Source organism: Salvelinus alpinus, chromosome 3 (assembly GCF_045679555.1).
Source record: "Salvelinus alpinus chromosome 3, SLU_Salpinus.1, whole genome shotgun sequence".
Classification (NCBI taxonomy): domain Eukaryota; kingdom Metazoa; phylum Chordata; class Actinopteri; order Salmoniformes; family Salmonidae; genus Salvelinus; species Salvelinus alpinus.
In genome coordinates, this window is record NC_092088.1 from 16,294,377 (window position 1) to 16,311,375 (window position 16,999).

Below are 16,999 nucleotides of genomic sequence, written 5' to 3' on the forward strand. Positions count from 1 at the left end.
GCACAGACACAGGGCTCTGACCCATAAAGGATGCTTTGCGTTGATATATCGCGGCTGTACGTCGTGAAGTCATCTCTCTGATGAAAATGTCTTATAAACATATTTAAACTGATTGCGGAGAATAATAGTTTACCACAGCAAATAAACACGTCCCGCGATTGACTTGCCGGAGCGGGACACAGAGTTACCAGAAGGTCAATAATCTCTTCCTGCTCGGTTCATTTTTTTTTTTAAGCGGCAGACGAGACCATGTCGCGGGACTGAGCGTACACACAAACACAGCCAGCTGTTTTGTTTGGAGCTCAACTGGAGATGCTAAACTGACTTGTGGGAAACTAGGGAGCTGGGGATGCTCACTGTGGGGTCACAGACACTCTACAGCACACATTCACTGGGGTCCAACTTTTGTCCAGTGGGCCATTGTGGGTTGGCTCATGGGTAAGAGAGACACTCTAACCAGTGTTTGGCATCACTGTGCCCAGGCAAAGGGCCAGCTAGAGAGAGAAAATGAGAGCGGGAGAGAAAGAGGAAGACAAACAAAGAGAAAGACAGAAAGAGGTGCGAAACCCAAACAGCGTATCCTGTGCGGAGGATATTTGTTGTCATGGTGACTGAACCCACAGATGACTGTTTCCCCCTGATCACTTGAGATGTGTCATTCCTGGAAGTGAGCTTTTGCATCTGCCGTTCTCCTCCAACAAAAAATTCAGTTCAGATGGATAGGGCAGAAATGGAGATGGAGACCATGTTAATATGACAGGGTTCTCCAACCCTGTTCCTGGAAAGCTACCCTCCTGTAGGTTTTCAATCCAACCCCAGTTGTAACTATCAAATACATTTTTATGGTCACAAACATATATAGCAGATGTTATTGCGGGTGTAATGAAACGCTTGTGTTCTTAGCTCCAACAGTGCAGTAGTATTTAACAATACACACATCTAAAAAGTAAAAGAAACGAATTAAGAAATATTAGGACGAGCAATGTCGGAGTCCGGAATGTAACGGGATGTATAGACAATATGGACAGTATATAGAGTAAAAAAAATTGTATATCTGACGAATAGTATATGTACAGCGATTGTTAAATAGGATAGGCCTCGACTAGAATACAGTATAGAAGTATGATGTGGGTGAAACAGTACTGTATGTAAATATTATTAAAGTGACCAATGTTCCATAACTATGTACATAGGCCAGCAGCCTCTAAGGTGCAGGGTGGAATAACCGGGTGGTAGCCGGCTAGTAACAGTGACTATGTTCAGGGCAGGGTACTGGCTAGTGGACTAAGTTCAGGGCCAGTTGAGGCAGGGTACTGGCTAGTGGTGACTATTTAAACAGTCAGATGGCCTGGAGATAGAAGCTGTTTTTCAGTCTCTCAGTCCCAGCTTTTATGCATCTGTACTGACCTTGCCTTCTAGATGGTAGAGGGGTTAACAGGCCGTGGCTCGGGTGGCTAAGATGCTTGACCTTCTTAGCCTTCCTGTGACACCAGGTGCTGTAGACGTCCTGGAGGGCAGGCAGTGTGCTCCCTGTGATGCGTTGGGCAGACTGCACCACCCTCTGGAGAGCCCTACAGTTGCGGACGTTGCAGTTGCCGTACCAGGCGGTGGTACAGCCCGACAAGATGCTCTCAATGGTGCATCTGTAGAAGTTTGTGAGGGTCTTAGGGGCCAAGCCGAATTCCTTCAGCCTCCTGGAGGTTGGAGGCTGTTGCGCCTTCTTCACCACACTGTCTGTGTGGGTGGACCGTCTCAGATTGGCAGTGATGTGTACGCAGAGGAACTTGAAGCTTTTAGCTTCTCCACTGTGGCCCCGTCAATGTGGATGGGGGCGTGCTCCCTATTACGGTCTCCTGAAGTCCACGATCAGCTCCTTCCTACAGGACGGTATCTCTGTAGGAACCTACAGGACGGTATCTCTGTAGGAATGGTGTTAGGCGAGCCCTGTTATAATATGTAGGATATGACACAGAGGAGATGGACAGAGGGCTCTTTTGAAATTCATATCTCGGACTGTGCAAGGCCATGGTATAAAATATTAGATTTTTTTAACGGTATATGGCACCACTAAAAGGTGTTTGAGTAGCTGGTATTTAGAGCTCACAGAATCAGTTATTGGTTGTTTTATACGTAGGTAGGTAGAGGCTGGCACCAACTCTGCTTCCGAGGTAGAAGCAAGAGACTACAACGTTCACCAGGTAGAAAAACAAAGACAGGCTCCACTCAGAGGAAGTTGGCAACCAAGTTATGCAGTGTGCAATTTGCATTGGTTAACTTACTTTTATATGACACAGGGGGCCCATTGTCCTGTCCTGTGAACTGACACTTGGTCACAGCAAGCGCCCCGTTTTAGACCACTGCAGAGAGTTGGAGAGACACTCCACAGCTATTCTTACAGCGCCTCTCCTGCTCTCTGCATTCACAAGCTATCAAAGGGCCATTCAGAAATAATCTGAGAGAAGTTTGCTTGCACACTACTACCCTGCTTAATCAGGTGGGAAGTGAGCTGGGAACTGGCGGGTTGATGGTATCAAATCCATTGCCTGCGGTAGTGACCTTGAGCAAGCTCCCCGGACACCCAGTGTGGCAGCCCCCCACAACTCTACAAAAACCCGGATACAGTGAGTTCGGAAAGTATTCAGAAAATTACTTTTTCCACATTTTGTTACGTTACAGCCTTATTCTAAAATAGATTAAATATTTTTTTCCCCTGATCAATCTACACCACACACAATACCCCATAATGACAAAGCAAACTTTTTACTAATTTATAAAAAAGAAATACTGAAATATCACATCTACGTAAGTATTCAGACCCTTTACTCAGTACTTTGTTGAAGCACCTTTGGCAGTGATTACAGCTTTGAGTCTCTTGGGCATGACGCTACAAACTTGGCACACCTGTATTTGGGGAGTTTCTCCCATTCTTCTCTGCAGATCCTCTCAAGCTCTGTCAGGTTGGTTGGGGAATGTCGCTGCACAGCTATTTTCTGGTCTCTCCAGAGATGTTCCATTGGGTTCAAGTCCGGGCTCTGGCTGGGCCACTCAAGGACATTCGGAGACTTGTTCCGAAGCCACTCCTACGTTGCCTTGGCTGTGTGCTATGGGTTGTTGTCCTGGTGGAAGGTGAACCTTTGGCCCAGTCTGATGTCCTGAGCGCTCTAGAGTAGGTTTTCATCAAGGATCTCTTTTCTTTGCTCCGTTCATCTATCCCTCAATCCTGACTAGTCTCCCAGTCCCTGCTGCTGAAAGACATCCCCACAGCATGATACTGCCACCACCACGCTTCATGGTAGGGATGGTGCCAGGTTTCCTCCAGACGTGATGCTTAGCATTCAGGCCAAAGAGTTGAATCTTGGTTTCATCAGACCAGAGAATCTTGTTTCTCATGGTCAGTCCTTTAGGTGACTTTTGGAAAACTCCAAGCGGGCTGTCGTGTGCCTTTTACTGAGGAGTGGCTTCCGTCTGGCCATGCTACAGTACCATAAAAGCCTGATTGGTGGAGGGCTGCAGAGACGGTTGTCCTTGTGGAAGGTTCTCCCATCTCCACAGAGAAACTCTGGAGCTCTGTCAGAGTGACAATTGGGTTCTTGGTCCCCTACCTGACCAAGGCCCCTTTTCTCCGATTGCTCAGTTTGTCCGGGCGGCCAGCTCTAGGAAGAGTCTTGGTGGTTCCAAACTTCCATTTAAGAATGATGGAGGCCTTGGGGACCTTCAATGCTGCAGAAATGTTTTGGTACCCTTCCCCAGATCTGTGCCTCGACACAATCCTGTCTCGGAGCTCTATGGACAGTTCCTTCAACCTCATGGCTTGGTTTTTGCTCTGACATGCACTCTCAACTGTGGGACCTTATATAGACGGTTGTGTGCCTTTCCAAATAATGTCCAATCAATTTAATTTAGCACAGGTGGACTCCAATCAATTTGTAGAAACATCTCAAGGATGATCAATGGAAACAGGATGCACCTGAGCTCAATTTAAAGTCTCATAGCAAAGGCTCTGAATACTTATGTAAATAATGTATTTACATATATTTTTTAAATTATTATTATTATTTTTTAACCCCCTTTTTCTCCCCAATTTCGTGGTATCCAATTGTTAGTAATTACTATCTTGTCTCATCGCTACAACTCCCATACGGGCTCGGGAGAGACGAAGGTCGAAAGCCATGCATCCTCCGAAACACATCCCAACCAAGCCGCACTGCTTCTTAACACAGCGCGCATCCAACCCGGAAGCCAGCCGCACCAATGTGTCGGAGGAAACTCCGTGCACCTGGCGACCTTGGTTAGCGTGCACTGCGCCCGGACCGCCACAGGAGTCGCTGGTGCGCGATGGGACAAGGATATCCCTACCGGCCAAACCCTCCCTAACCCGGACGACACTGGGCCAATTGTGCGTCGCCCCACGGACCTCCCGGTCGCGGCCGGCTGCGACAGAGCCTGGGCGCTAACCCAGAATCTCTGGTGGCACAGCTAGCGCTGCGATGCAGTGCCCTAGACCACTGTGCCACCCGGGAGGCCCCTGTATTTACATTTTTAATACATTTCTTAAAAATGCAAAAAACGTTTTTCGCTTTGGCATTATGGGGAATTTTGATATCATTATGGGGTATTGTGTATAGATTGATTAAATACATTGATGAGGACAATTTTTGAATAAGGCTGTAACGTAACAAAAATGTGGAAAAAGTCAAGAATGTATATGTTTGTGTGTCTTTAGGAGGGGCTGTGATAAAAATCTAAATGTACATTTCGGTTGGACCTTGTGTGGAATTGACCGATGAAGTGATCTTTATTTTAATACCCCCCCCCCCCCCCCCCCCGTACTGTGAGACATCCATGTCTTCATCACTAGAAAAGACTAAAGGTTTGATATCATTTAAAAGCTTCAAAACATGGCTGTGAAACAACGGAAACATTTCTGTAAAAAATGTAATAAAAAAACATTTAACCTTTAACTTCTCTAGGATAGGGGGCAGCATTTTCACTTTGGATGAATAGCGTGCCCAGAGTGAACTGCCTCCTACTCTGTCCCAGATGCTAATATATGCATATTATTATTACTATTGGATATAAAACACTCTGATGTTTCTAAAACTGTTTGAATGATGTCTGAGTATAACAGAACTCATATGGCAGGCAAAAACCTGAGAAAAAATCCAAACAGGAAGTGAGAATTCTGAGGCTGGTCGATTTTCAACTCATCGCCTATTGAAATCCCAGTGGTATATGGATATGTTTGCACTTCCTACACCTTCCACTAGATATCAACAGTCTGTAGAACGTTGAATGAAGCTTCTACTGTGATGTGGGGCCGGATGGGAGCTGTTTGAGTCAGTGGTCTGGCAGAGAGCCAGTTCCTGGTCACGCGCATTCCACATGATATCGACTTGCGTTCCATTACTTCTATAGACACAAAGGAATTCTCCGGTTGGAACGTTATTGAATATTTATGATAACAACATCCTAAAGACTGATTCTCTACTTAGTTTGACAAGTTTATTCGACCTGTAATATAACTTTTTGAAGTTTTCGTCCGACGTTCGCCTGGATCTGCGCGAGCGTTTGGATATGTGTACTATACGTGCTAACAAAAGTAGCTACTTGGACATAAATAATGGACATTATCGAACAAAACAACAATTTATTGTGGAACTAGGATTCGTGGGAGTGCATTCTGATGAAGATCATCAAAGGTAAGGGAATATTTATGATGTCATTTCGTATTTCTGTTGACTCCAACATGGCGGAGAAATGTTGTTTCTATCTGAGCGCCGTCTCAGAATGCATGGTTTGCTTTTTCCATTAAAAAAAATTGAAATCTGACACAGCGGTTGCATTAAGAACAAGTGTATCTTTAATTCTATGTAAAACATGTATCTTTCATCAAAGTTTATGTATTTCTGTTATTTGATGTGGCTCTCTGCAATTTCTCCAGATATTTTGGAGGCATTTCTGAACATGGCGCCAATGTAAACTGATATTTTTGGATATAAATATGCACATTATCGAACAAAACATACATGTATTGTGTAACATGATGTCCTATGAGTGTCATCTGATGAAGATCAAAGGTTAGTGATTAATTCTCTCTCTATTTCTGCTTTTTGTGACTCCTATCTTTGGCTGGGAAAATGGCTGTGTTTTTCTGTGGCTATGTACTGACCTAACATAATCGTTTGGTGTGCTTTCGCCGTAAATCCTTTTTGAAAGCAGACATATTGGCTGGATTCACAACAAGTGTAGCTTTAATTTGGTGTCTTTCATGTGTGATTTCATGAAAGTAAGATTTTTATAGTAATTTATTTGAATATGGCGCTCTGCATTTTCTCTGGCTTTTGGCCAAGTGGGACGTTAGCGTCCCACATATCCCAGAGGAGTTAACATCAATTATCTAAAAACACGTAAAAAATTGATTCATTTTTACATAATCTGAGGTATTTGTGTCGTGCCCACCATCGTTTGAGACACAGCATACTCTTGAATACATGGTGGGTGTCATGTTTTGGCTGATAAAAGAACTCAAATAGGAATTTATATTTTCAAAATGGAAGCACGACGATGGTTGGAGGTCCACACATCAGAGAATGTTGGCTTGAATGGGAATATCAGTTTTTTTTATTATTATACTATCAATCTTCCATAGGAAACCTATTGAAATCAAAGACACAGATAATGAAATATACATTCCTATTTAAGTTGGCATTCGCCAGTGGGTGGACCAGAAAGCCACCTTTGTGGTAGTAATTGTGAGATAAAACTTCAATTCAAATAACATTTCAATGATGTACCAACTAAATGATACTGGTCTGAAAGTAGATTTCAAATCTATTAATTCTATTTCTATGATTGAAATGACAGCCACACTTTATTCAAGAGTATGCTGTGTCTTAACCGATGGTGGGCACCACAAACACCTCAGATTATGTAAAAAGGGTATAAAAATGTAAAAAGGGTATAAACTACATATGTATAATAAAAAAAAATATATATAAATATATATAAAAAGCCATTTAAAATGTTTTTTTAAATTCATAAGGATTTTTTTTAAAACAACATTTTATACAAACTTTTTTTCAAGGAATTACAAAATACTTTGACAAAACTGTTTGTAAGGATTTCAATTATATAAAACTCAACCGTTTATATTTTCCAGTGATGAAGACATGGATGTCTCATGGTATGGTAGGGTATGCAACATGGGTCAACTTTAAGCACCTTCATCCCCTGAATGTTTTGGCATTCAGGTCAAAAAAGTAACTTTATGAACACTTCTATGATGGGCAAATATGTACGGAAAATTGTAAAATTTGTCTACTATTCTTGTGGGGACTTCTGGTCCCCACAAGTATAGTTAAACATGTCCACACACACAAATACATATATTTCTCTCTCTGAAACACACACACACACAAACCCCTCCAGGTGTGATATAAGAGGATGTTGTTCCTTCTTATAGCAGCCGAGAGGCAGTGGTTTTGTAGCAGAGATCAGAGCTGTTAATGAAGGCTGGTGCATGTGCGTGTTCGCAGAAGCCTGACCTCAGGGTGCTGTGCTCCCCTGCTCAGCGTCTAATGCGTCTCCCTCCTGTGTTCAATCAGTAATGAAGCCTGACTACCAATGGACTGACTGGGCAAGCCCAGCACTCAGGGAGCCAATCAAATACTTAGGACTATGGAGGGTCTCCCCAGCACCATCAAAAAAGGTTGAGTTTGAATGAAAACATCACAACTTGTATATTGGGATTTTGAATGCACACAAAATGCAGCTTCATAAAGTCAAGGAAGAATTCGGTGGACTGAAGGCATAAGCTGGCATGGAAAGTTACATGCCTGCTGAACAGTGGTACTCAATTAGAGAGAAATTCTGACGCATGCCTTCCAGAGAGGGAGAAAGAGAAGCAGAAAATCAAACAGAAAGAGAGAGAGTGAGTCAGACAGAGAGAAAAAGAGAGTGAGTCAGACAGACAGGAGACAGAGAGTGGGAGTCAAACAGACAGACAGACACAGAGAGACAGACAGACAGAAAGAGAGTGGTAGCACTGACCTAAATTGGCGATGAAGCAAAAAATAGATTAATGCATAGCGGGGTAGGGTGAGATGAGCCGGCGGAGGGGTGGGGAGAGAACGAGAGAGCGAGAGAGAGCGAGCAAGAGAGTGAGACCGAGAGAGACACAGGCAGAGAGAGAGAGAGACACAGGCAGAGAGAGAGAGAGAGACATGGCAGCAATAAAATGGTAGCACTGACCTAAATTGCGCTTTTTATCGTCAATGGCGATGAAGCGAATGCAGGGATTATTGGAGATGTACTTGGCGGCCCAGGGGACGTCGATGTGAGCCTGGGCTTTGTAGAAGAGGCCCAGCGCATAGCGCGACGAATAGCTCACCGCCTCAAGCTGCTGCCGCTGACTCTTCTCTAGCACTGCAGCATAGAGAAACAGAGGGACAATGTCAGGGTCTATACGCCTGTTAACATGCCAGTATCAGGTAGCCTAACCTGGACACACACAACCTACACTTACAATGAATACCACTGAGGTGATGGGACTGTGTACCAAAGTCTAGGTCCCAGTCAAGCTAACATTTACCAGTATCAGGCTTCACTCATTCATTCCCACTGAGCCCTCAACAACGGGACATTAATGGCTCTACACAGTAGTCTACGAAACGGATCCGACGGAGGTTCGTTTGCGTTGCTCTCTACAAAGTCAGATTGCGTAGACTGTGACACCACTGTGGAGAGCCCTTCAGATGACATAGATTACATTTTCTTAAAGGATTTGATCCAAGCAGGTTTACAGCAGCGACATTAATGCAATCTTGAAAAAATAATTAAAATACTCTGCATGTTAGGCTCCAGTTATGATATGAATTATATTGTAACTTGACCCATATAAAAGCATGTCTAATGAGGTGCTCAGAGTATGATCATTGAGCAAGCATTCAGTCTACTGAGGCAAGATAGCTACCGCCTATCAGACCACATGCATAAGATTGGGTGCAACTAAACGAACATCCATTATTGCAAAGACTGAGTGGAGGGCGAAAAGAGGTTCTCTCCTTAGCTTATTCATAAGTGTTTGGATTTTTTTTATTTTTAAAATGCTGTTTCGTCTGGAACATCTGTTGTTTATTGGCCTCTGAAGCATCAGCTTGGCCGTGCTTTAGTTATTTAGGGCCTCAGAGTGTAGAGCATATACAGGTCAAAGGTCAACGCTGTGGATTCTAATACATATTTCTACGAGACACGTTGGAAAGAAAATCTTCTCATTGAGGCCAACAGTGGGTCCTAAGAAAAAGCAGCAAGTAAACTAACCCTATGGTCGTCTCTGGACGGTCCTAAACAAATACATGACTGAGGCGATTCCAGGAGAGCAGAATCAATATGTGGGTAGAACGATGTCTCACTAAAGTTCACGTATGACCGGTTGTGCGACATAACCATTTCTGAATCCGAACAACGACTTACAACAGGTCAATAGAAAATATATTTTATGCAAACAAGATTTACCAAGAAAGTAAAACAGGGCGAAAAGGGCCAAAGATATAAAAAATGAAGTGAGGCTTACAAAGCCCCCAAAAAAGTCCATGAGCACAAGTCATGTTAACATATTGCATAGTACAAATAACAAGCACCACATCTGTACGCTTAACATCCCAGCGACAAAAGCTATTAAATCGACAGAATGAAAAATGATCCGCCCAGTAGTCCCAATGCTGTAGTTTCACTACTGCACGGAACACTTGCAAACGGTCATCTAATTAGCGCCACACGGAGCTGACCATGGGGGAATATGACAGTGCCAGTCACAAGGTCACATGACTTTCCCAGGATATGGAGCCTTTTATCATTATCTGTGTCATCCAGGAACATCTGGCCCAGATTAGGCCCATGTAAATGTGGCTCTTGGTACGACCGGGCAATCTGCTGCAGCATCGCACAAAGCACCCGGCCAGCGCGCGCACGCACGCACACAAAAAGGGGATAATGCAAAACCACTATCTGATAGATATATAAAGATATATATCTATCTATGAGGCTTTCTGTTTCTCATGGAAATTAAGCAAGCCCATTGTTAGCTGCTGTTTAAAGATTTCAGACACAGGCAGGGTGGGAACCAATCTAGTCAAAATATACCATTTGAGACAGTAAAGTCCCACACCAACTGTGGATTCAGTACAGTATTCACAAACGCATTACGCTTAACTACAGTCAGACCCTGAGGTAACATTTGGTCATGGAAAATACTTGAATGATCTGAATAGAGACAAACCTTTTGAAAGGCTTGTTCTACTGAGCGGTCAGCATTGGGGTCCACCTAAACCTCACTCACGGAGCTGTTTAAGATATAGCCCTAGTAGATCGGAGGGGAAAGAGAATTTCGGCTCAAAATGATCCTGAACAATGCTGCTTGTTCCAATGAGCTGTTCATGGAATCCTCAGACAGTCCTCTGGCCACGTGAAGGCTGCTCCATTCCATCTCATTAACCTTTTTCTACTAAGTCTGACCTGATAAAGGCTCATTGAAGGTTCACTCATCCCGCTTTCTTCAGTGGTGTGGACTCAAGTGTTTTGTTGTGGGTGGCTGTGAGAGATGCCGTCCAATGTGACGATCATCTGGGGGGAGTTATTGTGTCCAGTGCACCAATTCTAGCACAGACGTCCAACAGGTTGTGGTAGGAACACTTCTTGGTATGAACAAATATGGAACGGGTATATGTGTCAAATACCTTGTGTTCAGGCCTGTAAATATACAGTGCATTACAACATTCTGTAAATATCTATCAGTTAAAGTAATCAAAACACTAGGAACCATTCCTTTCCATATCTATTGCTTTACTGACTAGGACACTCAATATTCATTCTGCACAACAAGACGACGACAGATAAATGTGCAAAAGGCTGGGGCCTCTTTGGTCCTCCAAGCAGAAGGGAGGGCCTCTCCAACCCCCTTCATTCACCACGAGACAGCACTACAACACACTCACACGTGCTCACAAACACACACACACACGCTTGCACACACACGCCATCCTCACACACACTTGTCACCACGGAGGCCTCTGGAGTGGGGGTGCCTGCACTCTGTTTGTTCATACATTCCCTCAGGTCCTCTCTGCAGAGACCTGGCCAGCTGCCGTGGCAGGCCTGAGAGAGTGGCTCCCTCCAACCCTGGCAGCTTTGAACAAATGCTTTACAGCTCCTATAAAAACACATTCAGAGCATACGGTTCATCACCAAAAGAATCCATATGAGCCGGCGGCTTTTCTATATGATCACCTGGATGTGTAGCAGTCAGGGATCTCTATGAAGGTATTCATGAAGGTATTCACAGGTGTGTGTGTGTGAGATGAAGATAAAGAAAGAACAAGTATGTGTGTATGTGCACGCGCCCACACAGTTGTGTGAGTGCAGATGAGAAGGTTCACATTTTCCAGCGTGGTTGTGGTGCATTCAGTGTGGCTGCCACCGCTGTGTGTGTGTGTGTGTGCGCGTGCGCCAGTGGCCGCCCTGATTTTTGATGTAGGAGTGGGCTTGCGTGCACTGCACACACACCGCTGAGACACGTGTTGACAGGAGAACTCTGGAGGCCCATACGTAGTCCTCTGAGATACAGATATGACACGGACACCTGGCAGAGCAACAGCCCCTTCACTCCTAACGGAGGTCCTGGTGCCAGCGATGGGTGGGCAGAGCTACAGCCCCTTCACTCCTAACGGAGGTCCTGGTGCCAGCGATGGGTGGGCAGAGCTACAGCCCCTTCACTCCTAACGGAGGTCCTGGTGCCAGCGATGGGTGGGCAGAGCTACAGCCCCTTCACTCCTAACGGAGGTCCTGGTGCCAGCGATGGGTGGGCAGAGCTCTCAGCAGGAGCAGGGTTTCATCCAACCAGAGTCTCTCTGGGCCATCAGGCCCAAAGCTGTAGAGATGCATCTACTATAACACTGCCTTCTGTTCTATTTTCCTAAATGTGCAGATAGTGGATACTCATTGGCTGAATGCACAGCACATATAGTATAGTAGCAAAGGTAAAACGAACAATTCCTTTTAAAAATGCCCCTCAGGTATGCTTTATGGAGGTCTTTAAATCACAATTGGGACTGTCTATGGTCTATACCCCCCTACTTTAAGGATTCATGCCACCAGTCAATTACAATGGACCCTCAGGCTTATTGTCTGATGGCTATCAATGCCTTAATTACAATGCATTTCTTTATGAAAGAGGAAAAGGGAGGAGCTTTGTATAGTGAAGTGAAAGGTGGATGTGGAACTTACAGTATCTATTGTCATCACCACAGTAAGGGCGGGAGGGAGGGGAGGCATACTGGAAAGCGTGAAAGAAAAAAAAGCTTCCACTAACGCGTGCTCAATGTTAAGGTCATGGTCCATGGCAAACAAATAGCACACAGAGCTTCCTTATCTGGTTGTGTGTTATGATACCTAACAACGTCATCCATGGTTGACCACAGAAAGCCTTTAACCCCATTCAAATACATTTGAAAAACTTCTAACCTAATTTCAACATTCACCATGAGGTGTTCAGAAGACACGCAGCGGTTACAATTTGGAAGAAATACATTGCACTTACGTACATTGATGTATGGTCAACTGGGACATGCAGTGAATGATGTATGGTCAACTGGGACATGCAGTGAATGATGTATGGTCAACTGGGACATGCAGTGAATGATGTATGGTCAACTGGGACATGCAGTGAATGATGTATGGTCAACTGGGACATGCAGTGAATGATGTATGGTCAACTGGGACATGCAGTGAATGATGTATGGTCAACTGGGACATGCAGTGAATGATGTATGGTCAACTGGGACATGCAGTGAATGATGTATGGTCAACTGGGACATGCAGTGAATGATGTATGGTCAACTGGGACATGCAGTGAATGATGTATGGTCAACTGGGACATGCAGTGAATGATGTATGGTCAACTGGGACATGCAGTGAATGATGTATGGTCAACTGGGACATGCAGTGAATGATGTATGGTCAACTGGGACATGCAGTGAATGATGTATGGTCAACTGGGACATGCAGTGAATGATGTATGGTCAACTGGGACATGCAGTGAATGATGTATGGTCAACTGGGACATGCAGTGAATGATGTATGGTCAACTGGGACATGCAGTGAATGATGTATGGTCAACTGGGACATGCAGTGAATGAGGTATGGTCAACTGGGACATGCAGTGAATGAGGTATGGTCAACTGGGACATGCAGTGAATGAGGTATGGTCAACTGGGACATGCAGTGAATGAGGTATGGTCAACTGGGACATGCAGTGAATGAGGTATGGTCAACTGGGACATGCAGTGAATGAGGTATGGTCAACTGGGACATGCAGTGAATGATGTATGGTCAACTGGGACATGCAGTGAATGATGTATGGTCAACTGGGACATGCAGTGAATGATGTATGGTCAACTGGGACATGCAGTGAATGATGTATGGTCAACTGGGACATGCAGTGAATGATGTATGGTCAACTGGGACATGCAGTGAATGATGTATGGTCAACTGGGACATGCAGTGAATGATGTATGGTCAACTGGGACATGCAGTGAATGATGTATGGTCAACTGGGACATGCAGTGCATGATGTATGGTCAACTGGGACATGCAGTGCATGATATATGGTCAACTGGGACATGCAGTGAATGATGTATGGTCAACTGGGACATGCAGTGAATGATGTATGGTCAACTGGGACATGCAGTGAATGATATATGGTCAACTGGGACATGCAGTGAATGATGTATGGTCAACTGGGACATGCAGTGAATGATATATGGTCAACTGGGACATGCAGTGAATGATGTATGGTCAACTGGGACATGCAGTGAATGATGTATGGTCAACTGGGACATGCAGTGAATGATGTATGGTCAACTGGGACATGCAGTGAATGATGTATGGTCAACTGGGACATGCAGTGAATGATGTATGGTCAACTGGGACATGCAGTGAATGATATATGGTCAACTGGGACATGCAGTGAATGATGTATGGTCAACTGGGACATGCAGTGAATGATGTATGGTCAACTGGGACATGCAGTGAATGATGTATGGTCAACTGGGACATGCAGTGAATGATATATGGTCAACTGGGACATGCAGTGAATGATATATGGTCAACTGGGACATGCAGTGAATGATGTATGGTCAACTGGGACATGCAGTGAATGATGTATGGTCAACTGGGACATGCAGTGAATGCACATCACAAAATTGCACTCGTGAAGGACATCCTATGAAGGATACAACGCATCCTTGGAAAAATGTCAAATTGCATTTCCTCGATTCCTCACATCCTCGCCTCATCCTCCAAACCCATTGGATGAGAAGGTCAGAGGGGCGGGATCTCTAACCTTCTCATCCAATGGGTTTTGAGAAGGAGGCGAGAAGACGTGAGTAAATCAGGGAAATGCAATTCAGATTCTCCCCTGCTCCCCTCTCCTGTGTCCACCTGTCCTCTAGTCAGGAGACATGCTCCCCTCTCCTGTGTCCACCTGTCCTCTAGTCAGGAGACATGCTCCCCTCCCCTGTGTACACCTGTCCTCTAGTCAGGAGACCTGCTCCCCTCTCCTGTGTCCACCTGTCTTCTAGTCAGGAGACCTGCTCCCCTCTCCTCTAGTCAGGAGACCTGCTCCCCTCTCCTCTAGTCAGGAGACCTGCTCCCCTCTCCTGTTTCCCCCTGTCCTCTAGTCAGGAGACCTGCTCCCCTCTCCTCTAGTCAGGAGACCTGCTCCCCTCTCCTCTAGTCAGGAGACCTGCTCCTCTCTCCTGTGTCCACCTGTCCTCTAGTCAGGAGACATGCTCCCCTCTCCTGTGGCCACCTGTCCTCTAGTCAGGAGACCTGCTCCCCTCTCCTCTAGTCAGGAGACATGCTCCCCTCTCCTGTGTCCACCTGTCCTCTAGTCAGGAGACCTGCTCCCCTCTCCTGTGTCCACCTGTCCTCTAGTCAGGAGACCTGCTCCCCTCTCCTGTGTCCACCTGTCCTCTAGTCAGGAGACATGCTCCCCTCACGTCGCCGTCCCTGCAGGAAACCGCTTCATCCCTCCACGCCGCAATCTCTTTTCACCTAATTGCATTTTTTGTCAAACCTTGTAAAGGATCTGTGCGGGCAGCGGAGCGGCAGCCATGCGGAGTCACGTGTCACTTGCAAGGCCCGGTTACACATCATAAACAGCAATGCCTCTTCCCCATCTGGCAGGGGCAAGGCTGTAAAAGAGAATGTTATTGTGAAACACGCTCGACAGCTCACATCCAATCAATGGGGAGTAAAAGGGAGAGAAAGAGAGCGGAGGAAGAGAAACGTGCAGGCCAGGCATTTTTGGGAGGCATAAATATCATACCCCCCCAAAAAACTCTAACCTCTCCTGTCATTGGTAATGGTGGTGTGCTCTTTACGCCTCTGTAAATTTCTCACTCATTATTCACTCATCATTCATGATTATCTGTAATTATGGTAGCATCCACATTGTGTTTAAAAACATATTCTATTCTTATTTACAATAAAAGTGACTCCAAAATGACAATACATTATTTACCATTAATTTGAGCGCAGCATGATCTGAAACAACCAAAATAAACTGCAAATACATCCATCATGTCTGTAGAGTCACACGCTTGATGTAGTCATTGCGTGCTAGGAATATGGGACCAAATACTAAACTGTTGACTACTTTAATACACAAGTGAATTTGTCCAAATACTTGTCACCTTCAAATGGGGGGACTAGATACATAACATGCTTTCATTTCTAAACGGTATGTATGAAAAAACCCTAAAAATAAAATAAAAAAAGGGTGACATTCTGTACTTTCGCCTCATACGAAACATTATCTCAAATCCAAAATGCTGGAGAATAGAGACATATTAAAATATTTACGTTCACTGTCCAAATAAATACATAGGGGAGTGTATACAGCATTTTTAACTTACTGCGTCAGGGTGCTAGCCAGCCATGCTACATAAAGCCTGCTCTGGGCCAGATTTATAGGCCCTGCAGCCTGGGCCAAGGAACCAGAGAGAACTGCAGCCCTGCAGTGCTGTTGCTGGACTCCAAATGAATGTGTAGTGTGAGCAGGGTGTGTGTACAGGTAGGCACTGTTAATCACTACAGGTCTATTGAGGAGTCAGGAGGTCTAGTTCCCTAAACATACTACTTCCACACTCAAGGTGGATGTTTCCCCCCTAAAACCACAGGATCAGATGACCCTCCTAAATAGTCCTAACTTTACCAATTAAGGGAATGAAACAACACATGCCTGGCTTGACTAGTGATTTGGGGGGAGGGATCTCCTCCCTCTCAATATGGTACTGCAGACTGAGCTACCGTCACGGTACTCTGAGGATCCAAGCTATGTCCATTACTAAGGAGGAGAACCTGACATCCATTCTAGGTGGTGACAGTCACCATGAACATCATATTTGACCAGGTTAGACACCTACTGCTGGCTAATGGGCTGAGATGTGTCACTACACAAGGGGATAGAGAGAAGAGGGGACAGGGAAACGGAGTGTCCTTCATCTATGATGAACATATAGAGGAGAATCTGAGAAGATCCTTGTAAGTCCCTCTCACTATAACAAGGATGTTCTGTCCACCAACACCAACTCTATAATAAAGGGCTGGCAAGAACAAAAGGAAGGCTAACCCATACAGATGTAGGATCTTACATTTCAGACAGTTTGCTACAGCAGGACAATAATCCTGCAGCAACAGGAAATGTGAATTATTACGTGGATTATAATTATTGGAAATGTATACATTTTTTGTATGGGAAAATCAAGTCTGAAATTTCAAAGTAGAAATTACAAACTTCAGAAGCCTTTTTAAACCTCAAATTCACTACACGTTTTAAATGTACTGCAACAGGGTGATCAAATTAAGATCCTACATCTGTAGAACAGCATAGTGAGACGACAACACTACAAATACACTGACCACATCCACCGGCCTGTTAACA

The 16,999-nt window shown here is 44.8% G+C and overlaps 1 protein-coding gene across 2 annotated transcripts in view; it reads right to left on the reverse strand.

Moving 5' to 3' along the window:
- Positions 1 to 16,999, reverse strand: part of rnls (renalase, FAD-dependent amine oxidase) — a 46,069-nt gene that overhangs the window by 5,714 nt on the left and 23,356 nt on the right. For both annotated transcript variants that reach the window (XM_071391656.1, XM_071391655.1), the window contains exon 5: positions 8,251 to 8,424. In XM_071391656.1, coding sequence (XP_071247757.1) covers positions 8,251 to 8,424 — 174 coding nt within the window. The remainder of the gene's footprint in view (positions 1 to 8,250; positions 8,425 to 16,999) is intronic.